The sequence below is a fragment of the Camelus dromedarius genome, chromosome 5 (genome assembly GCF_036321535.1).
Source record: "Camelus dromedarius isolate mCamDro1 chromosome 5, mCamDro1.pat, whole genome shotgun sequence".
Taxonomy (NCBI): Eukaryota; Metazoa; Chordata; class Mammalia; order Artiodactyla; family Camelidae; genus Camelus; species Camelus dromedarius.
This window is the reverse complement of record NC_087440.1, coordinates 65761317-65789077: the sequence shown is the minus strand read 5'-3', so window position 1 is coordinate 65789077 and position 27761 is coordinate 65761317. Positions and strand designations below refer to the sequence as shown.

At 50.2% G+C, this 27761-nt stretch overlaps 1 protein-coding gene across 1 annotated transcript in view; it reads right to left on the bottom strand.

Annotated features, from left to right (window-relative positions):
• Positions 1–7100: 7100 nt before the first annotated feature.
• The window catches only part of GALNT16 (polypeptide N-acetylgalactosaminyltransferase 16), an 81452-nt gene continuing 60791 nt past the window's right edge, over positions 7101–27761 (bottom strand). Inside the window, exons 11-16 of the mRNA XM_031453930.2 lie at positions 24416–24542; positions 23049–23141; positions 21590–21673; positions 13550–13688; positions 12740–12862; positions 7101–9270 (exon numbers count right to left, since the gene is read on the bottom strand). Coding sequence (XP_031309790.2) covers positions 9133–9270; positions 12740–12862; positions 13550–13688; positions 21590–21673; positions 23049–23141; positions 24416–24542 — 704 coding nt within the window. The 3' untranslated portion in view covers positions 7101–9132. The remainder of the gene's footprint in view (positions 9271–12739; positions 12863–13549; positions 13689–21589; positions 21674–23048; positions 23142–24415; positions 24543–27761) is intronic.

The following is a 27761-nucleotide window of genomic DNA, read 5'->3' as shown; positions in this document are numbered from 1 at the left end:
TCCTGCCTCATAACCCCCGCTTCTGGCTCCCACCTGGCCCTCCCCACCTGTCTGAAGCCTTTCAAAACCTTGTTGGAACATCAAGTCCCCTGCTGAATCAACCTTCTCTGCTTCTCAAAGGTAAAAGCGAGTGCCACCAAAAAAGGTTTCAGAGCCAGGTCTGCAATCTTTAGCTCAGGAACAAAGTGGACTCCTGAACGCCCCACCTCTTCTTTCCTGGTCGGCTTCCCTCTCCCTTGGGCCCCCATGTCTGAGCTACAAGGCCTGGCCCTGATGGCTGGACAATGATCTTAGTAGCTGGGAAATCCACCGCCTGGGGTCTGGCAGCTCTGGCCTGCCCCAGAGTCAGAGAAACACTCCCCAATACTTCCTGGACTGCTGCACATGCTTTCCAGTTTCCAAGGCCTGACTACAGACGTTTTCTCATTTGATCCCCCCATTACCCAGATTTTTCGGTTGAGGACCCTGAAGCTGGGGAAGCTGGCTAGAGATTACCTGGCTCATAAATGGCTGGCCAGAGCCGGAGCCATCGTTCTCTTATTGCCAGGCCAGAACTCCCCTCTCCGCCACTGCTGTCACACAGCAGCCAAGAAATAACTGGGATGGACACATTTGGTTACAGTTAATTTAAAATAAGCCCAGCCACTTGATAAGCGTACAAAGAACAGGTGCCTGGGGGAAACCGTGGCCTCAAATCCCCCCCGCAGGTGGACAAAACCACAGGGGCCAGTGTGCCACAGGGGACTCCACCTGAACAAGCACTAACTGGTGTCTGAGGAGAAATAATGCAGAACGGAGAACCTTAATGCCAGGAAGACATTTGGAAATCAGTAGCCCTGGCCAGGATGCAGGGAGAAAGCAGACAATGTAGCAAAGAGCCCTCAGCCTGTGAGGCCATATCATTCAGGGATCTCACCCTCCTGACACCCCGCACCTGGCAGAACCATCAGCAATTGCCTCTGTCACTGAGTCATGGAACATCGTGTTCTCGGGTCTCCTGGGGCTCCCAAATCCCTGCTCTGTAACTTTGGCCACAGTGGCCTCTCAGCCTGTTTCTACAACTGTAGATGATGACATAGAGCCACTGTTCCCCCGCCCCACCTCCCCACCTCCCCACCTCTCCACCTCCCCACCTCTCAGGCTTCTAAGAATCAGCCATGGAAGGAAGTGGGGTGTAGGGGGACAAACTTTGGATTCTGGACTAACTGAGAGCCTTGCCTGGGACCTGTTTCCTTAAGTGCAAGATGAGGAAATAACAATACAGAAATGTCAAGACTGGTATGAGGATACAAACTAATATGTGAAAGGCAGTGAAGAGCAGTGAGGAGCGTGGTGGACTCCAGGTCAGACTTCCTGAGTTCAAATCCTGGCTCTACCTTAGACCTAGCTGGGTAATCTTGGGCAGATGTGTTAACCTCTCTGGGCTCCAATTTCCTAGTTTGTAAATCGGGTGATAATAAAATACCTACCTGATAGAGTTGGTAGGACTGAAGAAGTTAAAATGTGTCCATCTCAGTGACTGGTGGATAAGTGATAGTATTGACTAGGAATGTCATCAGCTGGATGATCCGTAGAAAGGTCTTAGCCACGTAACTCATGGCAAAAACGTATGCCCATCCTGTGGGCTGGGAGACGCAGCACTGATTCCTTGATTAATGAATCTCCTGGGGTGGAAACTCTTCTATAACCAAGTCAGCCATCTGTGGCAGGTATTGGGAAAGAACTCATAAATCACACAGAGCAAGTCTGGCATGTGGCATCTGGCTCAGCAGCAAGCCTTGCCCCAGCCTCGTGCCCAACACCCTCTGCCCCAGAGGTATCCATCACAGCCCAGAGCTCTGATGGAGGTAGCGTGCTTAGCATTAGCTCTCTGAGCCTTCTGTGCCAGGTGGTGACCCGTGCCCATCTCAGTCACCAAACCAGTGGCTCTCAAACTTGAGTGTGCATCAGAATCCCCTGGGGACTTGTTAAACTCAGCTGACTGAACCCCACCCCCACAGTTTCTGATTCAATAGGTCTGGGTGGAATCCAAGAATTTGCATTTCTAGTAAGCTCCCAGATGATGCTGCTGCTCTGGGACCACATGCTGAGAGTCCCTCACCTGCACGTCTAGGGAACTGAGTTTAATTAAACGTTGCTATTTGTCTTTGGGCAATTTTCTTCTGCCCAAGCCACACTCCATCATCCATCAAGTGGGCACACCAGAACTTATCTCGTGGGGTGTGGGCACCAAATGAGAAAACGCACATGGTAGCCTCATTCAGTTCTAGGGTCCCAGGAAATGCTCAATTCGTGTCAACCCCCGACATCACCAATGTATCGTGGGTGAGGGCTCAGAGACAACTAATAAGTAGGAAGGGTTGGCTTGTGAACATCCCAGGCTTTTAAAGAGAAGTGAGAAGAAAAAAATAAATGTAGATTGGGTGCTTTCTGAATGCAATGTACTAATTCCTAAATGCCTCATCACTAAAAACAAAAAAAAAAAAACAAACAAAACCCAGCTAGAATCATTCATTCCATTCATTCCGCAAGCCCACACTTACTGTGAGTCTGAGAACCAGGCTCTGTGCTGTGGCTGTGGGAGGGTCGAAGCTGGAGCAGATGTAGGTCCTATAATCAAGGAGCTGCAGTCCAGCAGAACAGAGAAGACAGGTCCACCACACAGCATATGGCAGATGCTCGCTGCAGCTGGAGAGGAGCATTCAAGAGACTGAAGAAACAGGCCAGAGAGATGCTTTCAGGCAGGTGGGAGACAGGGAAGATTTCCTGATGAAGCAGCATTTGCCTGGAGAATGGGGAGCATTCGCCCCGTGGAGGCAAGCAGAGGCACAGCAAAAGCACAAGCGAGATCAGGCAGACTGCAGCGTCAGCAGCAGGACGCAGGGCAGGCTGGCCGGAGCGCGGGGTAGAGGGCTTAGGGCGGGGCTGCAGCTGGCCTGGCTGTCTGGTGTCCAGTGATGGGTGGCCTTGACCATCAGTGGTTGACAGGGCTCCTCCGAGCCCGTTCCATGTCCATGTGGGGTCGGTGCTCAGCACATCATGGGCTTGGTGACATTCACAGTGAGGCTACCACAGGTGTGAGAGTCGACATGACACATGAGGGGATCCCCCAGGAGTCCAAACTACTGCCCAGAGCCTGCTCACCTCCCCAGCATCCGTTGGAAAAGAAAAGGTCAGTCCCTGCCCTCCCCCCGACAGCAGGACTTGAGCACAGGCTGAGGTCACGTACACACTCAGAGAGCCCCCAGCGTCACTCTGCTCCTCAACCTGCTGCCCCCCGCTGCTTACTGTGACCTGATTTAACCCTAACAACCCCCCACACTCCCAACCCCATGGAGAACAGGCTCTGGAGAGCAGTCATCCCAGCCAAGAGCCACCCTTGCCCCGTGAGCAGAGGAGCCTGGAGCTGCCCGGGAGTGCCTGGGGCCTGCGGATCGCCCAGGCTTCTGCCGGCCTCCCGACACGTTGGCAGCTGCCTCCCACCCAGACGGTGACAGAGACCCCGATGAGGCTGCAAGCAACCACCTATAGAGACTCTTCCCTCCTGATTCTAGACCCAGAACCCCAGACTCTACTGCCAGCCCTGGTTTCCCTTTCGAATGAGGCTTTCCCAGCTCCAGGCATTTCTCCACCACTACTCTCCTCAAGGGGGCGCCAGTTCTGGTTTGGTCCTGTGGCTCCTAGATCTGGTTCCCACATTCACCCAGCTTCCAGGAGCACAGGTGAGCTGTCTTCTCCTTGGCGTCTCCTCGCAGTGAAGTTGAGCACAGGTGTGCTCGGTGTTCTTAACCCAGAGCCAGGCCCCTTCCAGAGTCTCCCCTGCACGCCTTCCTCTCCCTCCTGCTTCTGCGCACTGCAGACTCAACGCGCACCTGTATCACTCAGGCCACCTGTCATCACACACGCAGAAACTGGGAATCAGCAAGTCTGGGTGGGAGCCCAGATGCAAGCACCTCAAGTAATTCCAGTGGGTTATCTGGATGCACCTGAGAGACAGCTTATCTGAAAGAATTGTGGAAAGACTGGCCTGGTTTTCAGATGGCTTGAGGTGGTCAGAGACCATCTGAGCCAGGGAGAAGTAAGTAACAGAGTTTTTCGGTAACTCCTCCTGGTCATTTGTGTTCATTCTTTCCAAATAAGAATCACTGAATTTTCCAGGCCTTTTAGTCTCACCCTCTCTTTTTCTCTCCCCAGACTGAGAAAACTGAGCCCTGAAGGAATGGTCACTGGCTCAAGAAGCAGAAGGCTGGTCTGTTTGGGTTTAAATGGCTCCCGTGGTTCCTATCTAGAATGCTTCTCTGATTACAGGCTGGTCCGCATCACCGTGGGGCTGCGTGCACTGGGGTAAGGAGCCCAGGCCACTGGCAGTTGCCTGAGACTCCAGCTGGGCTAGTATGACCGGTTGACCTCACCAGGCCTCACTCAGTCCACCCTTTGTCCAGCCAGAGACAAGTGTGGAGCCAGCTGGCACTCTCTGGAGTCATAAAACCCCCACTCCTGGGCTCTCTGTGTGCCTGGAGCCTAATGACCCCTTAACCCCACTCCTCATTGCAGGACCCTTCGCATACCTGCATTTCTGCAGGATGTAAAACATCTTCTCTTGATGTGTGCTTACCCAAACAAAACTCATCGCCCCAGGAGGTAGCCAGTCTCACAATACCCTAATACCATAGGCGGACAGGCCTCACAGCTGCCCTTATTGAAGGCATAAGACCTATTGTTCAGAGAAGTCCCTGACAGACCTTACAACCTACCAGGTATCTTGCAGCCTCTTCTTGTGTGCGCAGCCCACCCTGGTGCTCACTCAGTCACCTCTCGCCTGTGTGGCCTGCTGTTGCCTACAGCAGTGTACCTATTAAACTTTGCTAAACTTTTCTCGGTCTCTGGTAATTCTTTACCATCCCATGTGTCACCATCACCGTGTGTGCTGACGACAAGCATTGCTCAGAATGTCATTTCAAGCTGTCCTGGAACCATCATGTTTCCCTGGCCCCCAGGCCACAGAGAGAGGCCCCTCCGTGTTCCTCCTAGAGCTGCTGCCTTCCCTGTAGCTTTTATCATGTGGCATTATGGTTATGTAATAATTCGTCCATCTCCCCGGCTAGAACATTAGGACGTTTCTGTCTTGTCTACATGTGTGTCCTCACTCCTAGCAAAGTGCCAGGCGTGCAGCAGACACTCAGAAAATGTTTATTAGTAACAGCAATAACATACTTACTAAGCACTTAGAAAGGGCCAGATGTTTCGCAGTCGTTAAATAAATCAGCCCTCACAAAAACCTTTGAAAGCTATGAGTGCACCCATTTCACAGGTGAGGACACTAAGGCTGAGAGATGAAATAATTTATTCAAAATCACACAGCCAGTAAGTGGCAGGATGGGATGGACCCAGCTTATGGGGTCCCTGGGGTCCCTACTCCTGCTCTGCTCTTCCCCACACTCTGTGGGGTTGAATCCCACAGCAGAGGGCTGTCCGCAGATGGCTCTCGAGCCTCAGTCCAGCTCTGCTCCGCACAGCCCAGCCGCCGGTCGGACAGAGCACCCCGCCTCTGCTCCATCTTGAGGTCTTTGCCAAGTGCCTGGCAGTGGAGACCTTTTAAAATGAGAGAAGCTGCTGGAGTCCCCCTCCCTCCTTCTGGAGGAAACTGACTCACATCATCACAAAGGACACACAGAAACCACAGACATTGAGAACATTGTTGGGAAGGAAGCTGTGGACACTATAAACTCCAGCCCTTCCTCTCCAGGTTTCCTTTCCTGTTCCCCTGGTGGGAGAGGACCACACCCCACCCAGCGCCGGAAGACATCCTCCACAGGCCTTGGAGGACAGAGATGTTGCCTGGGTTATTTCTCCCAACTGTGAGTGGGGAGGCCCATACCAAGGGGCCCAGGGAGGAGGCTCTGAAAACTGAAGCCAAGTCACAGAGGCCCATGGACGGAGGAGCCCCTCCCTGCTGGGCGAATGGGAATGGGAGCTTAGCCCCACGCAGATGTCCCTCCTGCCCTCCCCTCCCTGTGTGCTCTGGGAGAGGCCCCTGGGCTTTTGCTGATTCCTCCGGGGGCTGGCCAAGGGCCAAGAGCCTTAGTTCTCAGGACAAAAAAAAAAAAAAAGGAGAGACAGAATGGGATTCCGGGGAGGTAGGCTTAGAGGGCCAGAGAGCACAGCTCAGGAGAAGCCAGCCCTGGAGCCCTTCAAGGCTGGAGTGAAACTAGACAGCAAGTGGAAAGCTGGCTCAGCCAGGCCAGGAGGGAGCCCAAGAAGGCAGCAGGCAGTGGGCTGTGCTCCTTGAGAGGAAGGATGGACAGATGGATGGACAGACAGACAGACTCTGCAGCCAGGGTGTGCTGGAACTGCCACCAGACAGGGCATTGCTCCGAGCCCCTTAGGCCCAGTGGTCAATTCTGGGGAATCCTGGAGGAGCACCCCTGAGACACGGTAGGGTGGTGGGCAGACATGGCTTTGCTCAGGAGAGGTTTGGCCCCGCACTGGCCTGCTCACTACCATTCATATGTGCACCAAGGCAGTGCTTATTTTTACCTGGGTAGGTTCAGCTTCTGATCACAGAAATGGAGGGGGCTTTCCATTGGTTTCCATGGAAACATTAGGCAGAGCATCTGCTACCCGAATAAACAAGGTTAGGCTGGTAGGACTCTTTCTGGAATTACTTTGCTGTTTCTACCAAGGAAAACTGTTCCACTTGTATTTTTACCACCCCTTTCTTATGTGCCAGAGGAGGGGAAGGGTAGTCAGAGGGGCCGGGCTGGAGCACAGGGAAGGAGAGAGAGTTGGCAAAAAGCAAGTATTCAGAGAAGCCCCTTTGTTTCCATTTTTAATCTCAAAGTAGCATCCCGTGATGAGGTCACAGGAGCCTGGGCTCTCGTCCCAGCCTGCCCCCACTTGCTGGCTCCCCCAGAACAGCCAGCCTATCTTTTGGGTGTCCCTGGTGTACCATGGGGCACGTCGGCTGGCCGAAGAGCAAGCTACCAGTTGCAGGAGGGGTGAGACCTGAGCGTGATTGGTTTCATTTTTACAGAATAGAGGGAGGGGGCGCTGCAGGGCTTGGTTGTGAAGTCAGAAAGGACGGCGCACTGGTGCACATGTGCATGAGAGAAGTGGTTTTATTCCAGGTGTTTTTCATAAAGACGAGGTCCTCAGGGACAGCAAGTGGCACATGCTTTGGTCAACAAGAGGAAAAGCAAAAACAGAACAGGGCTGAGTCTCAAAGGACCGCAGACAAGTGCCGAGCCCAGTCTGATCACAGGGAAGGAGGGGGCCCTCTCAAAGGCTCTCTGAGCAGCAGTCCTCTTACATTCAATGAGAGATGCCCACACTCCCTGTCCCTAAAGGTCCATGCTGTCCGCCAGGGTGGACACGCACAACAGAGATGGCGGAGGATGAAACATCACACAGAGGACAGAAGTGTGGCCCTAGGGGCCAAGCGCTCCACACTGGTGAGCCCAGGGGGTGCACATCGGGGCACAGGAGTACTGCTGAGAGGACGCTGGCACTGCAGACCACGGCCCCAAGGGCCACATGGAGGGAGCAGGCCCCTAGCAGTTTAGGCACACCAGGGAGGGGGAGGGGAGTGGCAGCTCCGGTGACAGGTAGCTCCAGTCCAGAGTAGTTCAGACCCTTAGGGGATCAAAGGCCTCTCTCTGTATGAAACTGGGGAAATCCATGGACCCTCTCCCCAGGAAAATGCATATATGCACACACATGCACTATTTGGGGGACAATTTCAGGAGTGCCTAGGCCCTCTGGAATCCATAAACTCCCTAGGGGACCCCAGGCTGATTTGCTTTGGATGGGATACCCCCATGGGGTTCCTGGTACCACCAGTCTTCTGCCTAAGATCACACCGCCTGAGCCAGTGGGGCAGGGGAAGAGGAACATGGGAAATAGCAGAAGTGGTTCTAAGATCAGACCCTGGGGTAGGGGGAGAAGAGGCCCAGGGGCTGTGAGAAGGAAGAGGGAGCTCTGCACAAACAGGGGCCACCGGCCAGCCTCCAGGCCACCGCAGCGGCTAAGCCCCGAGAGCTTCCATCCTGCAGCCGGGAGGGGTAAGGATGAGTCCTACCTGGATGGCTTACACTCCATGACTCAGGGAATGTCGATGCTCCAGAATGGAGGGCTCTGCTCTTACCTTACTGGCCATCTGACCCTGAAACACTGTATTTACAAAGGCAAGGGCTTTGGAGAAGGCAGGAGTCAAAAACTAGGATGGTGCCTGTTCTTACAGGGTCCACATGGTGCGCCCGGGGGAGGGGGCCAGGGCACCGGCTGGTTGTTAAGGCCCAAGGGAGAGCTCTAGTCCTGACACTTATCCAAACAGAAGTGGGATCTGTTTAATAACTGTATTCCCGAGGCTGCCCCCAGAGATCTCCTTGTAGCCCCTTGCTGAGTACATGGGGACCAGAGCGCAGGACTGGAGGCACAGGGCCCTGGGACTGGTACGTGTGGGAGGAACTAGGTCCTGGGGAGAAATCCACTCTTTCAGTGCTTTGCTGCTTTTCCGTCTGCAGTTCTTCCTTCTGCAGATCATCCATCCTTTGCCCCAGATCCCATCGCTCCAGCTGCCCCTCAACCCCACCCCAGCACCTGCCTAGGACAGGCCACTGAGCTCCTCACGTCTTCCTGTTCTCTACCCGCCCCCATGGGCTGCCCCTTCCTCTACCTTCAGCCTGCCTCCCATCCACGTTGCCCACACTCTCCTCTCATGCCCAATCCCACGGGCAGCCCCCTGATCCAGCAGGACTGGTGCGAGCTTCTGTCCTCGCTCTCCCTAGCCAACAAGAGGAGGGCCCCAAACCCCTATCTGGGCCCTGGAAGGGCAAAGGGAGGGAACAAAGGGCCAGGGCATCAGTCCAATCTCTGCTCAGCAGCAGTCCAGCATCCCGACCGGCTCCTCTCCCTGGGCGAGGCGGGGACGGCGGCCAGGGCAGCAGGGCATCCATCCCCCCTGCATCCTCCCCATACAAGATTTGGAGAATCGTGTGTTGTGGCAGCGGTGTTTGCTGATGATTCTGGCAGAAATGTGAGGAGATGGAAACAGCCTGCTTTGTACTCCCCCACCCTAACCCCCTTCCGGTCCCAAAGTCTCATGCAAAAAGTACAGGAGGCCTGGGGCTACGGTCATGTGTGTGGCAACAGCTGCCACTGCTGGGCTGGGATGTCGGCCTGGCACTTGCTGGTCACCAGCTGTGTGGGCTTGGCCTCCAGGCAGAGGCCGCTGACTGAATGCTGGATGAAAGAGGCTTTTCTCCTCCATCTCTGCGGGGAGAGGAAGGGAAGGAGAGAGGAGAGAAAATAATAATTAATAATAATAATAATGTCCGCATCCTCACTAGCCGTGTATGTACATGGCCCTAGGGCACACCGCCGTTGAACTAGTCTGTGTGTCCCTCACTTAGGAGGCTCCCCAACCCCACACACAAGCTTTCAGCCCATCCCTCCAGATGCTCTCTTGCCTCTGCAGGTTGGCATGGAGTTACCACCTAGATCAGAGGCCCATAGGCTGACTCTAACCCAGAGATGTATTTTGTTTGGCCTGCACAGTGCTTATTTAAAATTTGGCCTAGTCGTCACATAAAAATCTGCATTTCCAAAGCTTCCCTTTAGATGTGGGCCCAGTTTCTTTGGTGGCATCAGCTGGGACTGAGAATCTGCTCCTGCTGCAGGTGGGGTTCTGATCTCTGTCCCCGGCAGCCCCACCTGGTCCCTACGCTTCTCTAGGGCTTCCTACTTGTCCCTGTAGGCACTTGAGTGTGAGTCCTGGACTAGGTGAATCTTTTACTCCTTCAAACAAGGTTTCTTTTTCCTGCCACTCTATGCTCTGTCCTGGCCTGTAGCCGTGCAGCCGGTTATGTACACCCTGTAGTGGGGACTGGCTGCCACCCCTGCAGAGATGAAGAGTGAAGCCAGTGGGGTGGTGGGGGCACTCGAGTCCCCTATCAGAGTCATGAACAGGCATCCAAGTCAGTGCCTTCACCTTCTGGTGTCTCCCCTGCCTCAGGCTTGACAAGGGGGCAAGAGTTGCTCCTGTAGAACGTTTTGAAAGTGGCCATCTGGAGGATGGAGTGTGGTTTGGACACTCAGAAAGGAAGAGAGGCTCAGGGCAGAGTAAACAGTGAGCCATGTCTATTTTTGACTTCTCTCCTATTTCCCTCCCAGGCTTCCCTCTCCTTGCTTCCTATATCTACCTTGTCCCCTGTCCTCCATAGGATATATGGAGTCCTCATGACCACGTGGATGGAGCCCACAGGGCTCTGAGGGGGAAAGGCCACATTCTTATGGGAGCAAACTAGGAGAAGGGAGATTCACAGCACCCACCGGCTGCAGGGCCAGGGCTGGGGCTTCAGGGAACGCGAGGTGGGCAGAGAAGGGAACCAACTGGGATGTGCACACAGGGTGGAAGGCAGGGACTGCGAGCCTAGATTCCCCTTGGGAATGCGGGGCTCTGGAGTGAAGGGCTGAGAACCAGTCTCTCTGGCCCATGTGGTCACAGCAGAGAGGAGTCCCCGGCCTAAAGGTCCCGGGCAGTGGGTGGGACGGGGCCTTTGGTCCCTCGGGAACTCACAGCATCCTATTGCCTTGTGCTCTTCCAGTCTCTGACCTCCTGGGGGAGGCCAGCCACACTCTCCCCGGGTGGGCACTGATGCACCAGGCCCTTCGTTCATCCTTGTGGCCAGCATGACCTGCACTTTCCCTGATACAAGGTAGGCACCCATGCAGTTTTATTTTATGAAGAATGAATGCTTGAGGGAATGAATGAATCCCTCAGTCATGAGGAAGTGCTCCCCAATCACAGGATTCTCACTCCCCACCTGTGCAGTCAGGCACAGTCTCTGGGTCTCCCCGACCCTTCCAGCCACTCAGCCCTGGCCCGGCCAGAGAAACGACATCACCTCACAGCACTCACTTTCCCATCGCCACGGCCTTGGTTCTTGCAGATTCCTTACTAGGCAGACCGGAGAGGAAGCCCCTCGTTTCATATGTGAAGAGACTGAGGCTCAGAGAGGTCAGGGGGCGACAGAGCTGAGACCTGCTGACCCCATCCCAGAGGCTCTTGTGCCCATCTATGTCTCCTATAACTGATACCCAAGTGCCTCAGAAATGGGGCCAAAGAGGGGCCAGGAAGGGAGGTGCAGATTCGAGAAGGAACCTGCAGTGTAGATTTCATCCTGTCCTCCTGGAGGAGAGCGCACAGCTGTTGGGGGCCTGGCAGGACTTGCAGGAGCAGAAGGAATGGGGCCAAGGGAGATTCCAAGGAGCCCCACAGTCTGGGTCAGCATGAAGGGAAAAATGGGTGCTTCCGCTCCAGAGAAGCATTTGAGTGGTGGCTGCCCTGGGAACTGCTTCTCTAACTTTGGCCTCAGCCAGGAGTGGGTGGGAGTGAGCTCAAGACTTGACCCTCAGAAAGACGGGCGCTCCAGGTGAGGGGGAGCCTGGGGAACTGCCTCACTGTAGGGCAAGGGCAGTGGGCAGGGGGCAGCAGCTCAGCCAGGAAGTGTCTCAGATGTGTCCAGGAGGCCCAGCAAGCAAACCATGGCACACAGATCGCTCTCGCTCTCTCTCTCTCTCTCTCTCTCTTTCTCTCTCTCTCTCTCTCTCTCTCTCACACACACACACACACACACACACACACACGCACACACACACACACACACACACACACACGCTGGAGGGAGAGAAGGGATCTCGCTGCTGTTTCAGAATAAAATAGCAAACTGCCAATCAACCCTAAAGAAAGAGCTGACCCAGGCAAACAGAAAAGAGGCGGGAGGAAAACCCTAGCAGCTGAATTAGAGAGCCAGGCACCCTCCTTCCCCTCGCACTGCCCTGCAGGCTGGCCAGGGGCAGGCATGGGAGGTCACCGGGAGGGGGTGGGCAGAGGAAGGGCTAGAACAGACCCCATGCCTTGGTGTCCATTCCCGGACAGAGGGGCAGCCCTCCCAGCCAGGAACGGAGCGGGCTGTGTCACCAGCTGCTGTGTGCCCTAAATAAGTGACTTCATCTCTCTGAACATCCATTTCTTCCTGGACAGGTGGACCTGATCTGTCTCCCCAAATTAATGAAAACAGGGCAGGTAAGAATGTTTGACAAATGCAAAAGTCAGTGCTCAGGCAAGCCTGGCATGCCAGCTTGGAAATCACTGTGTCTGGATCTCAGGGTCCCTAGTCAGCAAGCAGTCAAGAAATACTGAGCACCTACTATGTGCTGGGATACCTACTATGTGCTGGGGTGAGACTGTGGGCTTAGGAGTCACATTGACCTGGGTTTGAACCCCAGCTCCACTCCTTCCCAGCTGTGTGATCTGATGTATTAAATTCAGCGAGCCTCGGTTTTCTTGCCTCTAAAATGGGGTTCATACCAGGGCCCAAGTTGCTGGGTTGCTGGGAGAGTTAGATGAGATGGTCTATGTAAAACTCCCAGCACAGGCTCTCGGTAAACGCTAATATTTATTTTGGCTGTGCTGGTTGTCAGGGGCCAGGGAAACAGTGTCGACGAGACAAATAATCCCTGCCCTCATGGAGCTCACAGGTTGCACGATGGACATTTAACAACTATTTACCTGAAGAAGTACTTCTTCATGAATAAAACAATAGACTTGACCTGGACACGGGCATCAGCCCCCACAGACCCTCACTCTAGAAGGCTTGTTTGAGTCTATGTGTCACGTCTCCACTGTGTGTTCTCCAGGGCTGCTGGCCATCCTGTGCCCAGGGGCGAGGAGGCTTACCTGCCTGCCTTCTCTTGGGTTGCACATCTGCAGTACGACCAGGGTTCCAGGGGAGACAGAGGTGGAAGTGGTAGCCAGGCACTTCCGCTGCTGCTGGATGAGATGGTCACTGAATAGCCACGCCTGTCAGACAGGGAGCAGAAAGGCCGGTTCAAAAAGTATAGTGATGGATGGATAGATGGGTAGATAGTTAATAAAGCAAATACACTGTGTATCTTGGTAGAATTTTTTTTTTTTTTTTTACAAATAAGAAGGATGGATTTACGGGTAGTCATTGTACAATGCTTTCAACTTTTCTATGTGTTTGAAATTTTTCATAATAGAGTATTGGGGTGGCGAGCTCAGCTGGAGCTGGCCAGAGGGCAATCGAGGATGGATGAAAGGATGCTTGGGATGGGGAGAAAGACAGGACGTGGGAGCAGGGCAGCCAGGGAGCCAGCCACACCGTGGTCTACATGACCTGCTCTAGTTTGACGTTGGTGCATCAACATGTGGTACACATGGGAGTCCCAGGCGCCCTGCGGCTGGCCTGTCATACAGGCTGACCACAGCTGCAACGCAGGAGAGAACTGGGCACTGTTTGGGCAGCATTCCTCCCTCTGCAAGGAGAAAGCCAGTGGTGCTCAGAGGGCAACTGTGTGACAGGCTAAAATGGGGACAGAATGTGGCAGGAGCAGAGTGCTAGGGGACAGCTCACAGGGTCCTTGGGAAAGGGGGTTAGTGGGGGGTGAAAACAGAAAGATGAGAATGGGCAGAAGAAAGCCCCTCACCCCACACCCAGGCCTATCCCGGAGGTCCCAAGCAGCTTACCTGGGCCACTGGGGGGTTCTTGGCGGACCCTCTGCAGACCCCCATTCCGAGCAGGAAGTTGCCTGCCGTGTCCTGGCCTTGGAATTCTAGGCAGTTAGCCCCCTGCTTAATGATGCCCGGCACTTCCTTCACAGGGACACTGAGAGAAAAGGCAGTGATCAGGCTTGTCCTCTGCCCTCTGCGGGCTTACCCAGAGGGCAACACCCAGTCAGCCCCCCGGGCACCCAGGACTCCGTGGGGTGGGACCCTGGGGGGAAGGCCCAGCAGCAGAGGGTGCTGAGCAGGGATGCCTCTGGAAGGCTGGGCCTCGCCCCTCTGGGTTCTGAGCACCTCTGGGAACCTCAGGGAACCTCAGGGACTGCCCTGGATGCCAGGCCTCGGAGGACCTGGTGAGGAGAGAGCTCAAACCAGAAACCAGGGCTCCCCAGCCCAGAAAGAGGATATCCCGGGTAGAGGCTGGGGCCTAAATGTGGGCTCAATAAGCAATCTCCAAATGACAGGGAAGGGGTTGCTTTGACAAGTTTAATACACACAAATATGAAACTGTATTCAATCTCACTAATGATTAAAGAAATACATATTAGGGAGTTACCACTGTTTACCATATGTATATATATGTGTGTGTTTATATATATTTGTATATATAAAATGATATATATTTATATATTTAAATGTATGTGTGTGTGTGTATATATATATATATTTTTTTTTTTTTTAATATCAATACCTGTGTTGGCAACAGCTGTGGGATTGGATCTTTTCATACTGCACAAGTGAGAGCACAAGTTGGCCCATCTTTTCTGGAGGACACTGTGGTATTATGCATCAAAGACCTTAAAAATGTACACACCTTTGACCTAACAATCCCACTTCTGAGAACTTAATATCCTAGGGCAATAATTATGGACGTGTACAGAGATTTGGTTTAAAGGCTGTTAATTCAGAGTGACTGATTATGCTGAAAACATTGGAAATTCCTAGATATCTAACAAGAGGGTATGGGCTAAGTAAATTCTGATTCAACTGTAGGATGGAAAACTCTTTAGCCATTAAAAATGATTCTGAGAAAGAATACCTGGCAATGTGGAGAAGTGTTCACAATATACTGTTAAGTAAAACAGGCACGTTTCAAAATAGTATATTATTAAAACATTTTATATGCACAGGCAAACATGCTTAAACACACACATACACACTGACATAAGACGCACTGTCTTACCACATGGGTAATAAACCTAAGGAGGCTGCTAGTCCCAGCTGATGAGGGCTTATACTCCTGGGTTTAGAATGTTATATACGAGCTTGGATTATGGATGCACAGAGGGATAATGGGGAACCAGGAGAGCTTAGAGTCTGACCATGTGCCTAATTCTATCTGCCTCTCTGTTATCTTTGTCAGGAAGAGAACTTGGGCAGGGGGCGCAGATCAGACGGGGTGTCCCCCTCTGGGTGGGGCTTGTGCATTTCAACTAGCCACAGTCCCCTCCACTCCCTATTGTCATCCCCATCCACTTGACTTATTTCCATTACCATTCTAATCACTGTGAGTTTTAAGTTTGTAACCTCTGCTAGGTGCAAGGCTGTTGAGAGGCAAGAGCTCCACCCTTCTGCTTCAACCAGGGGCAATGAGTTATATTTCCTCTCTACAGAGAGTAAGGTCCTACTGGGGCCTCTCTGAGAGGCCAAGGTTGTGCCAGACCTTTCTCTTCTCTTCCTCTCCCTACCCCTTGCTGCTTAGGCAGATGTGCAAGTTGAACAGTTTTCAGAGGTGAGGCAGGCACTATCCAAATGTGGCAATGGCCACTGGCACCACAGGCCTGCCCACTGAGGCTTATGGAAGAAACCCAGGGCTTGGGCAGCAATCTCAAGACCAGATGCAGCTCCTGAGGTGTCTGAGTGGTAGCAGCCCTGGAGCAGCTGGGATGACTCTCACCTGCTTCCTCTGCTCCCGGGCAGAGCCAGGCTAAGCCATCCTGTTTGTTGGTCACCCTCTTAAGTCTGCATCTGCTTCCCTCTCTATGGATCACCTCCAAGCTGGGCTGCCATTAGCCCTCATGATGTCTTTGTAGAAGACATCTTTGCTATAGGAGCCCCTTTCTCAAGATACTTCCATCTGTTATAAAATCATCAGAAAATCTGGTTTTGTTAGAAGACTTTCACTGCCATCTTCCAGGAGCTGTTGTAATAAATGTGCCATATCTACTGCATGACCAACACCCTTGCAAATGTGATGTGCTTGTACAATGCCCAGCCTGCACAGCTGTTCCTGACCAGCCTAATAAAAGCAATATATTAGCAATTGCTGAGCCAGCTGCAGAACTCGGATGTGGAAAAGGGGCAGAGTTGTAGCAGCACTGCAGGCCAGCCTAGGAAAGCAAAGGCCTCTCCCTTCAGCCTCCTTGGCCTCCCCATTGCCCATGTGCAAGTGCAGCCCAACTACTAGGATCCCCTATTTGGAGGAAAGTTGGTATCATTTGGGCCCATAGATCTCCTTTTGAACCAACAGCCTGATCCCTTCCTGGCCCCTCAGCCTGAGAACTGAGGCCAAACATGAATGAACAGACTGAGGATGAGTAATCTGGATCGGAATGAGCTGCATTTTCTACCTAAACAACAAAAAATCATTTTTAAACTCCCACACGGTGACAGAACAAACAGAAGATGACTTATGCTTCTTATTGAACAAAGCTGGTTTCATCCACTCTCCTGTCTTGTGATCGATCCAGGCTCCTGATAGGCATAAACTACTTCTTTCTCTCAGTCCTCCGGGGATGACATGGGACAGCGCGGACGGACAGGGTGTGAGGAGGAGGGGCACAGCCGGGTCCTCCCCAACACTTCCCCTGGGCTCCCCAGCTCCTGCCTGAGGCCTAGAGTCCATGGCTCCAACCGGTTGTTGCAGGAACTCTGACAGAATGGAAAGAACTGACCATGCTTTTCTCCTCAGAAATGACACATCTGAATGAAACTGTCCCCTTAAAAGTGGCCACTTGAGGAAGCTGTTCATTTATTATACTTTTATAAATTAATGTTCTTCCCTTCACAGCTATCATCTGGGGAGCTGGGGTTATCCAGGCTGCCAACTTTTTTCAAGGATGTTGCCGTTGCTCTAACTGTTTTGGAATTCCTTGAACGTAGCTCCCAGAGTCACTTTATTCTTGTTCCTTATTTCAGTCTTGTCACCCTGTATTGAGGACCCAGGACTGTATCATCTGGGGGAATCAACTAGCTTATTCCCTGGACTTGGCTGCAACTTAACCACAGCTGTATTCCAAAAATCAAATCTGCCCTCAAAGGACAGAGATGTGCCTCCTTTGAGGATATGCAGGCTCTGAAGGGTGGTGTGTTCTAGAAAGCCATGGCAGAATCCTTGGGAGACAGCAGTGGAATAACCCATTCCCCAAGGTGACAGATCTACAAGAGAGAATGCTAATTTCAAAGTTATTACTGAGGTTTATTCACTGTGCAATTTATTCAGTTAAAAACATTTATCAAGGGGTGGGTATAGCTCAGTGGTGGAGCGATGCTTAACATAGATGAGGTCCTGGGTTCAATCCCCAGTACCTCCATTAAAAAAAAATTTTTTTAAAAAGGGAAGATGTCCAAGTAGTAGGACCATGAGCTCGCCTCTCCGCGACCACAGCAAAACCACAGCTGACTGCTAAACAACCATCGGAAAAAAGAGACTGGAACTTAGCAAAAAAGATCTTCAACTGGAAACATACAGAGGGAACCACATTAGGATGGTAAGAGAGGCTAGCGATATATTTGGGCCCCATACCCTGCCCCCACCAGTTGGGCCACCCACAAACTGAAGAATAACTAAGTTGCAGAGACCCTCCCACAAGAGTGAGAGTTCTGAGCCCCATATCAGGCTCCCCAGCCCAAGGTTCTGGCACTGGGAGGAGGAGACCCCAGAACATCTGGTTTTGTAGGCCAGTGGGGCTTAACTCTAGGAATCCCACAGAACTGGGAGGAACAGAGACTTCATTCTCTTGAGAAGCATACACAGAATCTCCTGTGTGCCAGGTCCAAGGGCAGAGGCAGTGATTTCATAGGAACCTGGGCCAGACCTGTCTGCTTGTTTTGGAAGTTCTCCTGGAGAGATAGGGGATTGCTGCGGCTCAGCCAGGGAACATAAAAGCTGGTGATGGACATTCTGGGAGTGTTCATCTACATGAGATTTTCTGGAGGTTGACATCTTGATTGGATCATTAGCACCAAGACCTGGCCCCACCCAACAGCCTGTAGGCTTAAGGGCTGGGAAGCCTCAGGCCAAACAACATAGTAAGTAGGAACACAGCCCCAGCCATCAGCAGACTTCTTGAGCCCCAAAAGCCTCTAGACACAGCCCTACCCACCAGAGGTCCAGGACCAAGCTTCACCCAGCAGTGGGCAGGCACCGGCTCCTCCTGCCAGGAAACCTGCATAAGCCTCTAGCCCAGCCTCATCCACTAGGGGGCAGATACCAGAAATAAGAAAACCACAATCCCAAAGCCTGTGGAAGGAATCCACAAACACAGGCCAGACTCTACACTGGGACTGGCTGGACCCTGGCCCTTGGGTGACAAGAGAGGAATGTACTGCTGGGACGCACAGGACATCTCCCACAGAGGGCCACCTCCCCAAGGTCCTACCTAAAAATACAAATAGAAAGATAGACAATATGAAGCAGCAGAGGAATATCTCCCAGGCCAAGGCACAAGATATAATCCCAGAAGAAGAAATAAGTGATGAAGAGATAAGCAATTTATCCGAGAAAGAGTTTAGAGTAATGATAGCGAAGATGTTCAGAGAACTCAAGAGGAGTATAGATGCACAGAGTGAAGTTTTTAGCAAAGAGTTGGAAAATATAAAGAATACTCAAACAGAGTTGAAGAATAAAGTCACTGAAATGAATAACAACACACTAAAAGAAACCAAGAGTAGACTAAATGAGGCAGAAGAACAGATCCGTCAGCTAGAAGACAGATTAGTGGAAATCACTACTGCAGAACAGAGAATAGAAAAAGAATGAAAAGAAATGAAGATAGTTTAAGAGAACTCTGGGACAACATGAAGCGCATTAATATTCACATTATAGGGGTCCCAGAAAGAAAAGAGAGAGAGAAAGGACCTGAGAAAATTTTTGAGGCAATAATAATCGAAAACTTCCCCAACTTGGGGAAGGAAACAGTCACCCAAGTCCAGGAAGCACAGAGAGTTCTGTACAGGATCAACCCAAAGAGGAACACACCAAGGCACGTAGTCATCAAATTGACAAAAATTAAGGATAAGGAGAAAATAAAATCAGCAAGAAAATAGCAACAAGTAACATACGAGGGAACTCCCATAAGGTTATCAGCTGATTTTTCAGCAGAAACTCTACAGGTCAGAAGGGAGTGGCATGATATATTTAAAGTAATGAAAGGGGAAAACTTACAACCAAGAATACTCTATCCAGCAAGGCTCTCATTCAGATTTGATGGAGAAATCAAAGCTTCACAGATAAACAAAAGCTGAAAGAACTTAGCACCACCAAATCAGCTTTACAACAAATGTTAAAGGAACTTCTCTAGTCATCAAACCACAACAACAACAACAACAACAAAAAAAAAAAAAAAAAAAAAGGAGAAAAGAAAAAGACCTGAAGACCTACAAAAGATTTCTCTGGCAATTCAGGGTCTTTTGTGGTTCCATATACATTTTGGAATTGTTTGTTCTAGTTCTGTGAAAAATGTGAGTATTTTGACAAGGGGTTGCATTGGATCTGTAGATTGCTTTGGGTAGTGTGGCCATTCTGATAATGTTGATTCTTCCAATCCAAGAGCACAAGGTACCTTTTCATTTCTTTGTATCATCTTCAGTTTCCTTCATCAATGTTTTACAGTTTTCAGAGTATAGGTAACCTCCTTGGTTAAGTTTATTTCTAGGTATTTTGTTGGTTTTGATGCAATGGAATGTTTATACCAGTTATAAGATTCTGGTTTTTGAAGTGCAAAAAAAAAAAAAGTGAGTAAGAGCAGCAAATGGCAAAATAGCCTTCTTTTTATAGGTGAGTTGCATTCCATTGCATATACATGCTACATCTTCTTCATCCATTCATCTATTGATGTGCACTTGTGATGTTTCCATATCTTGGCAATTATAAGTAATGCTGCTGTTGATAGCGGGGTTTATGTATCTTTTTGAATTCACTTTTTTGTTTTTCTCAGATATATGCCCAGGAGTGGAATTGCTGGGCCATATGCTGGTTCTATTTTTAGGTTTTTGAGAAACCTCCATATTGCTTTCCATAGTTTACATTCCCACCAACAGTATACAAGGGTTCTCTTTTCTCCACGTTCTTGCCAACATTTGTTATTTGTGTGTGTGTGTGTGTGTTTGATGATGGCCATTCTAACAGGTGTGAGATGGTGTCTCATGATTTTGATTTTATTTCCCTGATATTAGTGATGTTGAAAATCATCACTAATCATTAGTGATTAGTGATTTGCAGCTTTTCATGCTCCTGTTGGCCATCTGCGTTTCCTCTTTTGGAAAACTGTCTGTTCAGTTCTTCTGCCCATATTTTAAATGGGTTGTTTGTTTGCTTTTTAATTGAAGTACAGTTTATTTAAAATGTTGTGTTAGTTTCTGGTGTACAGCATGGATGGACTTGGAGGACATTATGCTAAGTGAAATAAGTCAGACAGAGAAAGACAAATACTGTAAGATATCACTTACATGTGGAATCTAAAAAAATACAACAAACTAGTGAATATAATAGACAAGAAACAGACTCACAGATGTAGAGAAGGAACTAGTGGTTACTAGTGGGAAGGGAAAGGGGCAAGATGGAGGTGGAGGATTAAGAGGTACAAACTATCAGGCATAGAATAAGCTACAAGGGTGTATTGTACAACATGGGGAATACAGCAATATTTTATAATAACTATACACGGAGTATAACATTTAAAAATTGTGAATCACTATATTGTATACCTGTAACATACTATATTGTACATCAAATATACTTCCATTAAAATGATATTGTAAAATAAATACATAAATAAATAGTTAAAATAAATAAATGTTTTATTTATTACCAAAGCAAAAAAAAGAAATTAAAAAGGAGAAAAAATTTATTGAGTGCCCGTTTTGTGACAGGCACCGTTCTAGGGGCTGGAGATAAAGAAGTGAACAAAACAGATAAACACCTCTACCCTCACGGACCTTACTGTCAAATGTGAAGAGATGACAACAGAATTAAGTGGCTATGTGTGTGCTAGGTGATGATAAGGGTGATGGAGGAAAATAAGTAGGGGATGCTGGGAAGGGGCGGTCTGCAAATGCAGAGTTCGGGATGGTTGAGTCAAGACCCGGAGGTGAGGAAAGGTGCAGGTGTAGCCAGGACGCTGAAAAGGATTTTCAAATAAGAAAAAAGAATCAACTCGGCCCCACCCCAGTCTTTACAGCGTACTACCCACCGTGCTGGAGCCCTCACACACACACCATTTGTGTGTTGCTTCCTCATTTGCTGGAGCAAACACTTCCCCCTGTTTTCTCTCACAGTTTATGATTATAATATTAATGGATGCATAATACTTGTTTAGATCGATCCATCACGATTCACTAAACCTAGTTCCTATTGTTAGTTGTTTCTCAGTTTTTTTCATTGCAGCAGGGAAGGCTACAGTGGACATCTATTTGTCAACAGGTTTTTTTTTTTTTGCTTTGGTTGCCCTATTTCCTTAGGATAAACTCCCAGAAGGGAGAGAAGAGAGCCAAAGGGGCTGAATGTTTCTGCGGCCTTCACTGCATCATGTATTGTTGTTTTCCTCAGGGGGTGATGCCTGTTTCTAGCTCTAAGACCCAGTCTGTTAAAATTTGGTTCCTACTGCACCTCCTTTTTAACTCCTGGTAACATCCTGGGTCCTCCAGAGCCTTCACATGAAGACAAACACTGACAGCTAGAAAGAGCTGGACTTTCTGGGATGGGGAGTGATCAGGGTGAAGGGGCCCCAAGCTGCCAGCCCCTGGGTACCCAGGCCAGATGCACGATCTGAAGACTGCACTCACGTGAGCTCTGGGTACACATTATCCAGGTACCAGCGGAAGGACTTGCAGTTCATCTTCTTCCTTTGCTCAATCCGCGTGGCCACGCTGTAGGGGGAGGCAAGGCTCAGCGAGATGTGGGGAGAAAGCCCCCCGAGGCCAGCGGCCCCTTCCCAGGCCCCAGGAGGCGGGCCCCCTCCTTCCACTTACCCGATGTGGGCCATGGCCAGGAGCCGTCCAAGTCTGTCTGCCCTCCAGCCTCAGCCAGCAGCCTAAATTCACTCTCTGACCTGCAAGCTCATCCCAGGGCTCCTGGCCTTCCTCATTTCTCTCCTCAAATTCCTGCCCATCTTTCAAGATCAGCCCAGCCCACAGGGACCATGCATTTTGCTCTCAGCTTCTCCCTCCCTGAGACCTCAGGTAGCACACCACCACCCCATCCTTATGTTCACAGAGAGAGCAGAGCCTCAATGAACTAGAAGTTTCCTTTCCTGCGCTCCAGCTGAGCAGAAACAATCTAACAACGAAACCACGCTTTAAACATCCTTCCAAAAATTTGGCAAGTAAGAACAATGTGATGTCTCCAAGGACATCTTCCTCAGCAACACTGACCATAATGGCCGCTGACAGATGCCCTCACCACCTCTCTAAGCCAGTTTGTTCTCAGTAAAGTGGGGACATGATCACCTACCTTGGAAGGTTTTCGTGAGAATCAAATGAATTAAGGGAACATAAATGCTCAGCACAGAGCAAATGTACTTCCCTACTAAAAGAAATCATGACATAACTTTTTTTTTTAAGGGATAGATATAAGTAAATAGAGGGAGATTCATTGATGTTCACTAATGTTTTCAAAACATTTCTGACCACAACATTAAGTAAGAAATAAATACATCTGACCCTGTGGCCGAGTATACTCACAGGCCTGTACGTCTCCATACACACGCACGCGTGTAACTGAAATAAGAGCTTCACAAAACAATACTCGCCTTTAAACTGCAATCAAGTGTAATTTTCTGTTCTAGTTCTCAATCATTTTTTTAAAAAATATTGGTCACGACCCACTAAATTGATTTCACAACCAATCTGCATTTTTGAAAATGCTTACAGGCTGTAGTCATAAGAGTCCAGAACAGGAAAACAGGCTAACAGATCACCATCTGATTTTGAACAGCAAGAAGGAGAGCCAAAACTCCCAGTGTTTTCTGCAGACAGCCAACCCTTAAGTACTCCCACAGATGTTCGTCCTGCAGGCAGCTTGTGGATGGGCAATGCTTTCATAAGCGAGCTCTCTCTGGTTATTTCTCCCCATGAGGTTGCATCCTTCTCAAGGACCAGGGCCCCGTCCCTGCTTTGTATACCTTCCAGGCCCCGAAGGGCCCAGCGGCGTGGGGCTCAGTGACTAAGGGGACCCAGATTGCTTCCTTGGCATACACATTTCATATTTTGCAAAGAGGCAAAGGGGTCTGGTGGAGGGGCCCACCTGCCAAAGGCCTTCCCGATGGCTGAGGGCCGGGCTTCATAGTAATACTGCTTGTATTCATCCATCCACACCTCTGCAGTGCGCTTGGTGTTCCTAAATGGAGAAGAAGGAGCAAAATAAGGTCACCAGGGCAGTGACAGAGTTAGGGCTGGGATCAAGAGCAGCTTTGTGCAGCACAGGGCAATGAGACTCTTGGGAGTATATGCAAAACAATATTGACTGGGGTGGTACCAATGAGTGCAGTCTTTCTGGAGGACAATCTGTCAGTTTCCACCTCTGTAGGTATAGATACTCTTTGACACTCCAGTTCAAGGAATCTATTCTCTGGGACTACCAGCTTGTGGGTAAAAGGGACATGTACATCTGTGTAATAAAACACTGGCGACAACCTAAATGTCCTTCATTCAGTAGAAGAACAATGGACTATTCCCACATGCCGGAGTACTAGGCAGCCTCAAAAAAGAACATCATGGTTAGTACGCACTGACACAGAAGGATGCCTGCAAGTTGGTGCTGAGTGGCAGAAAAGCATGCTGCCGAAAAAACACACAGCACAACCCCATTTACAGAAAAACACAAGCTCATGTTCTCTATACAGCAACTGTACATATATGAAAATTAATTAAAAGGCCTGAAATGAAGGGCCAGAAACCTATTAACAGTTACTTTGGAGAGATAAGTGGGATAGAAGTAAGACTGGGTAAAAGAGACCTTTACTTTTTTCTCTATGATATAAAGAGTAAGAACAGTAATGTAGAATATATGTACGGATATATATACATAATGTGCATCCATACATTTTGAATTTTTACAGTGAACATGTATTATTTTTATAATTACAAAAACAATAAAAATAGGATGAGGGAAGCAAAACAAAAAGGTCATTGGATGAGCTGGACTTGGGGAGCTACCATGGCCAAGGGAGACTCATCCTCATGACACTCCTCCCACCCTCCCCTTGCTGCCACCACCAGGAGAGCGGGTGATGGGGGTGGTCTTCCAGGACCCTGCCCCCTCTCCTTGAAGGTCAAGTGCATGCTGTGTCTGGGGACACGTGTGAGCAGATGCTGACCAAGTCAGGGTCGGGACATGGTGTCCATGGCCAGTGCTTGGGACCCAGTGAGTAGAGGACAGCTCCCAGTTGGTCATTTGGCCTGTTTTCAAAGACAGTTAAGACAAGAGAGGCCTGGTGGAGACACTCCCAACCTCATCCTCTGAAAGTACCTGGAGCCCAAAATGGGAGGGGGAAATAGGGAAACTGAGGCCCAAAGAGGTGGGGAAACTGCCCAAAGTCACACAAGTAACTGACAGCACGGGGGTCTAGGTGCCCTAGCTCCTAGCAGGGTGCTCTTTTCACTGTGACCTACCTGATGTAGGTGAGGGCATTGCCCTCAGGGAAGTTGTAGGGGTGCCGTTTCCTGAAGACGTGGCCTACACGGCTGCAGGGCACGATCTCCAAGCTCCCTCCGCACATCCACACCCTGAAGGAGAGCTCTGCAGGAGATGGAGGCCGTCAGGATGGGGAAGAGCCCCTGGGCAGGTCCCCACTGAGTGAAGGTGGGAAGGAGCTGGCTTCCCTTGCCTTTGGTGTCTCCTTGGAGGCACATGCTGGGGTCGGAGCTCCTGGGCCTGTTTACATGGGGCGCACCCACTCCCTGCACATGTTCCTGACTGCTCCCTCCATGCATGTGCACACACATCCCCCTCACACACACCACACAACCCCTTCACACAGACAACACATACACACCCACCCTCCATACCCTCTGCACAGATACCACACACACTCCCCACATCCGAGCTCTGGGAGAGCAGTGGGGAAAACTTTGCAGGGACACCAAGACCATGAGTAGAAGGAAAACTGAATCAAACGGGAGCATCAACCATTTCCAGCCTCTGTCTAGAAAGTCCTAACCAGACATGAGCTAAAGAAGAACACATCTGCTTGTCAGTCAGGGAAGGCTGGAAAACTAACACCAATCAATCTGAAGGTTGCTCAGCTGGTGTCTTCCAGGCTGGCCCAGACCTCGCTCTTGGCCCCGGTGGTCTCCATTCACAGGCTACCACTGGCCCTCTTGAGACACGCTTCCTTTTGATGGTGTTAGTGATGCTGAACGAGCTTTTACAGATGCCTATGGGCCTAGTATTGTCGGGAGATGGGAGCAGCAGCCATTCTGCCTCCCAGAAGGGGATGTCACAAGTTGCCCACTCTGTCACTTCTGGCAAAGACTCACCTTGACAGCTGGCTGAACCTCACAAAATCTCTTCTGATTTCCTACTTTCTTTCATTTTAACCCTATAGTTGGACATCTTGTGACATTAAAACACCTCCCTCCTGCCCCAGAAAATACATAGTCCTTCTTTTTGTTTGTTTGTTTGTTTTTGATTTTTTTAAAAAAGGAAAGAACATTCTTTCATGAGTTCCAGCCTTGGTCCCTTTTCCCACTCTTCAGTTGGCTGTAAGGACTCTTGTGGTCCCTAGCCAGGCCCGGGGGCTCTCACTGGGCACAGCTGGTCAGGACCCTCCCAGTGATTATCAGAGTGGGGAGCAGAGGCGGCAGGACTAACAGCCACCTCCTGGCCAGCCTGTGTGCCCCAGGCGACTCCCCAGTGTGGTCCCGGGACCAGGGCTGGACGTTCAGCACATCTGGACCGACACCCAGGGTTGGCTCTGTTCATGGGCTTCCCTAGGTCTGCCTGCAAACTGCCAGGCTTCTGCCCTTTCTCCTGGGCAGAGCTCGGCAGCTGGTTCAGCAAGTGAGATTCAGAACCGGGTATGGAAGACCTGCGTTCGGGTTCCATTTCCGCCAGACTAACTCTGTTAAGCCAGTTGGGTCACTTTATCCCACTCAGCCTACATCGTCCATGCTGTTATTATTACTTATCGTCATTATTATCAACAATGGCAGTAACCGTCATCCACTTAATGGGCCCTTCACTCTGCACTCTTTATAGCTGCTGTCTAATTCTCACAGCAATCACGCGACACTGGTGTTATTATCCCCGTGTTTTTAATAAGGACCATGAAGCTCAAAGATGTTAAGTAACCTCTCCAAAGCCACCTGCACACTCAGTTGCAGAATTACAATGTAGAGTTCCCACACTGTCCAGCCGGTAGCACTTGTTGGAATCAGATTCTTTAGTTAATTCAGCAAATTTTTATTGAAGACCTATTTATTATATGTCAGACACTGTTCTAGAATCCCTGACACCCTAGTAGGGGGAGACAGGAACTCAGTAAAATAAGAAACAAAAAAACAAGCAGGCAAGAAAATGCATAGCATGTAGGCCCTCCAGCCAATGGTAATAAGCACAACGGAGAGGATGGAGCAGGTAGGAGATGAAGGAAGGTGAGTGGAGTTGGGGGCAGGGCACAATTTCAATGAGGCTGATGAGGGAAGTTCTCATGAATGGGGGCTAGCCATTTGAGCTGAGAGCGAAAATGAGGTGAGGAAGAGTCACATAGCTCTCAGGGAAGCGCGTTTGCGGAGCAAGGCAAAGGTCTAGAGGTAAGAACGTAGTGGGCAGGAGTGGAGCGAGGCGGGGTGGGGGGAGGAGCAGCAGGAGCTGAGGGCAGAGCTGACGGCGGCGTGTGCTTGTGGGGGGAGGGCAGATGGAGTAAGGACCAGGTTTTGCTCTCAGTGATGTGGGAGCCCTTGCAGTGAAATGATCTGACTACATTTTAAAACTGTCCCTAATGTGAATCCCAAAGTTTTCACGTTTGCCACCCCCACTCAAGGTGGCCTCTGGGTTCCCGAGTTTGGCTCTCTCGGGGGACACAGGAATGATTTGGTCTGGGCATCTCTCTTCCTTCAACAAAGGGATAAAATGAAAGGCCCAAATCCACCAGCGGCGGGAGTCTCCTGGCTCAAAACTGGTCCCAGCAGCTGAACGTCTGAGCAGCCCGACTAGCCTAGGAATTTCTTTGAATTTCTTCGAAGAAACAAAACCCTCCCTAGGCCCACTGTGCGGTTCACCTTTCAAGTTCCCCCACCACTGAGCCCTGGCCTCAGGCAGAGTTTGAAGTTAGCTATTTGATCATTCATTTGTTTCTCCATCAGGCCCCAGCCTAAAAAGAATCAAAAAAAAAAAAAAAAAAAAAAAAAAGAAGGGAAAAAGAAAAAGGCCTCTGGAAGCAGGAGAGACCATCGGTTTCCCAGCTGTCTGAGTCTGTACAGGAAACCAGCTTTGCCAAAGCTCCCTTCAGGCTGAGACTCAGGACACAAAAGAGGTCACATAGGCCCAAAATACATGAAAGGAGGTCGGGATGGAAGGGTCACTGCACCCCAGTTCCCAGAATTTACTCCTCCAAATGCCTGCCTGGAAACGGTTTCCAAGAGTAAATTACAAAAGGGAGAAAATCCCACACTGTTTCCACTCTGGTTGGTTCTGAGTCGGAGCCCATCTGCCCATCTGTGTCCCAATCAGGGAGGGAAGATAAACCTGGTCCTTACGTCCCAGAAACACAGACTCTGACTTGGATCACACCTCACAACACCTAAGTGGCTCCGGTAAAGGTGAGACCTGCACCTGTCAGACGTGGAGTTTCCTGACTGAGACCTGGAAAGCGGCGCCCACTTGTCAGATGGGTGAAAAACCACCAGCCCTATTTACCTCAAGAGAAACCTAGTCAGGATGAAAAAGAGCAGTGGCAAGGGCCCTGCAAAGGACTGACTGGGTCCGCTGCCAGAGCTGGAACAGGCCTTTGTGTTT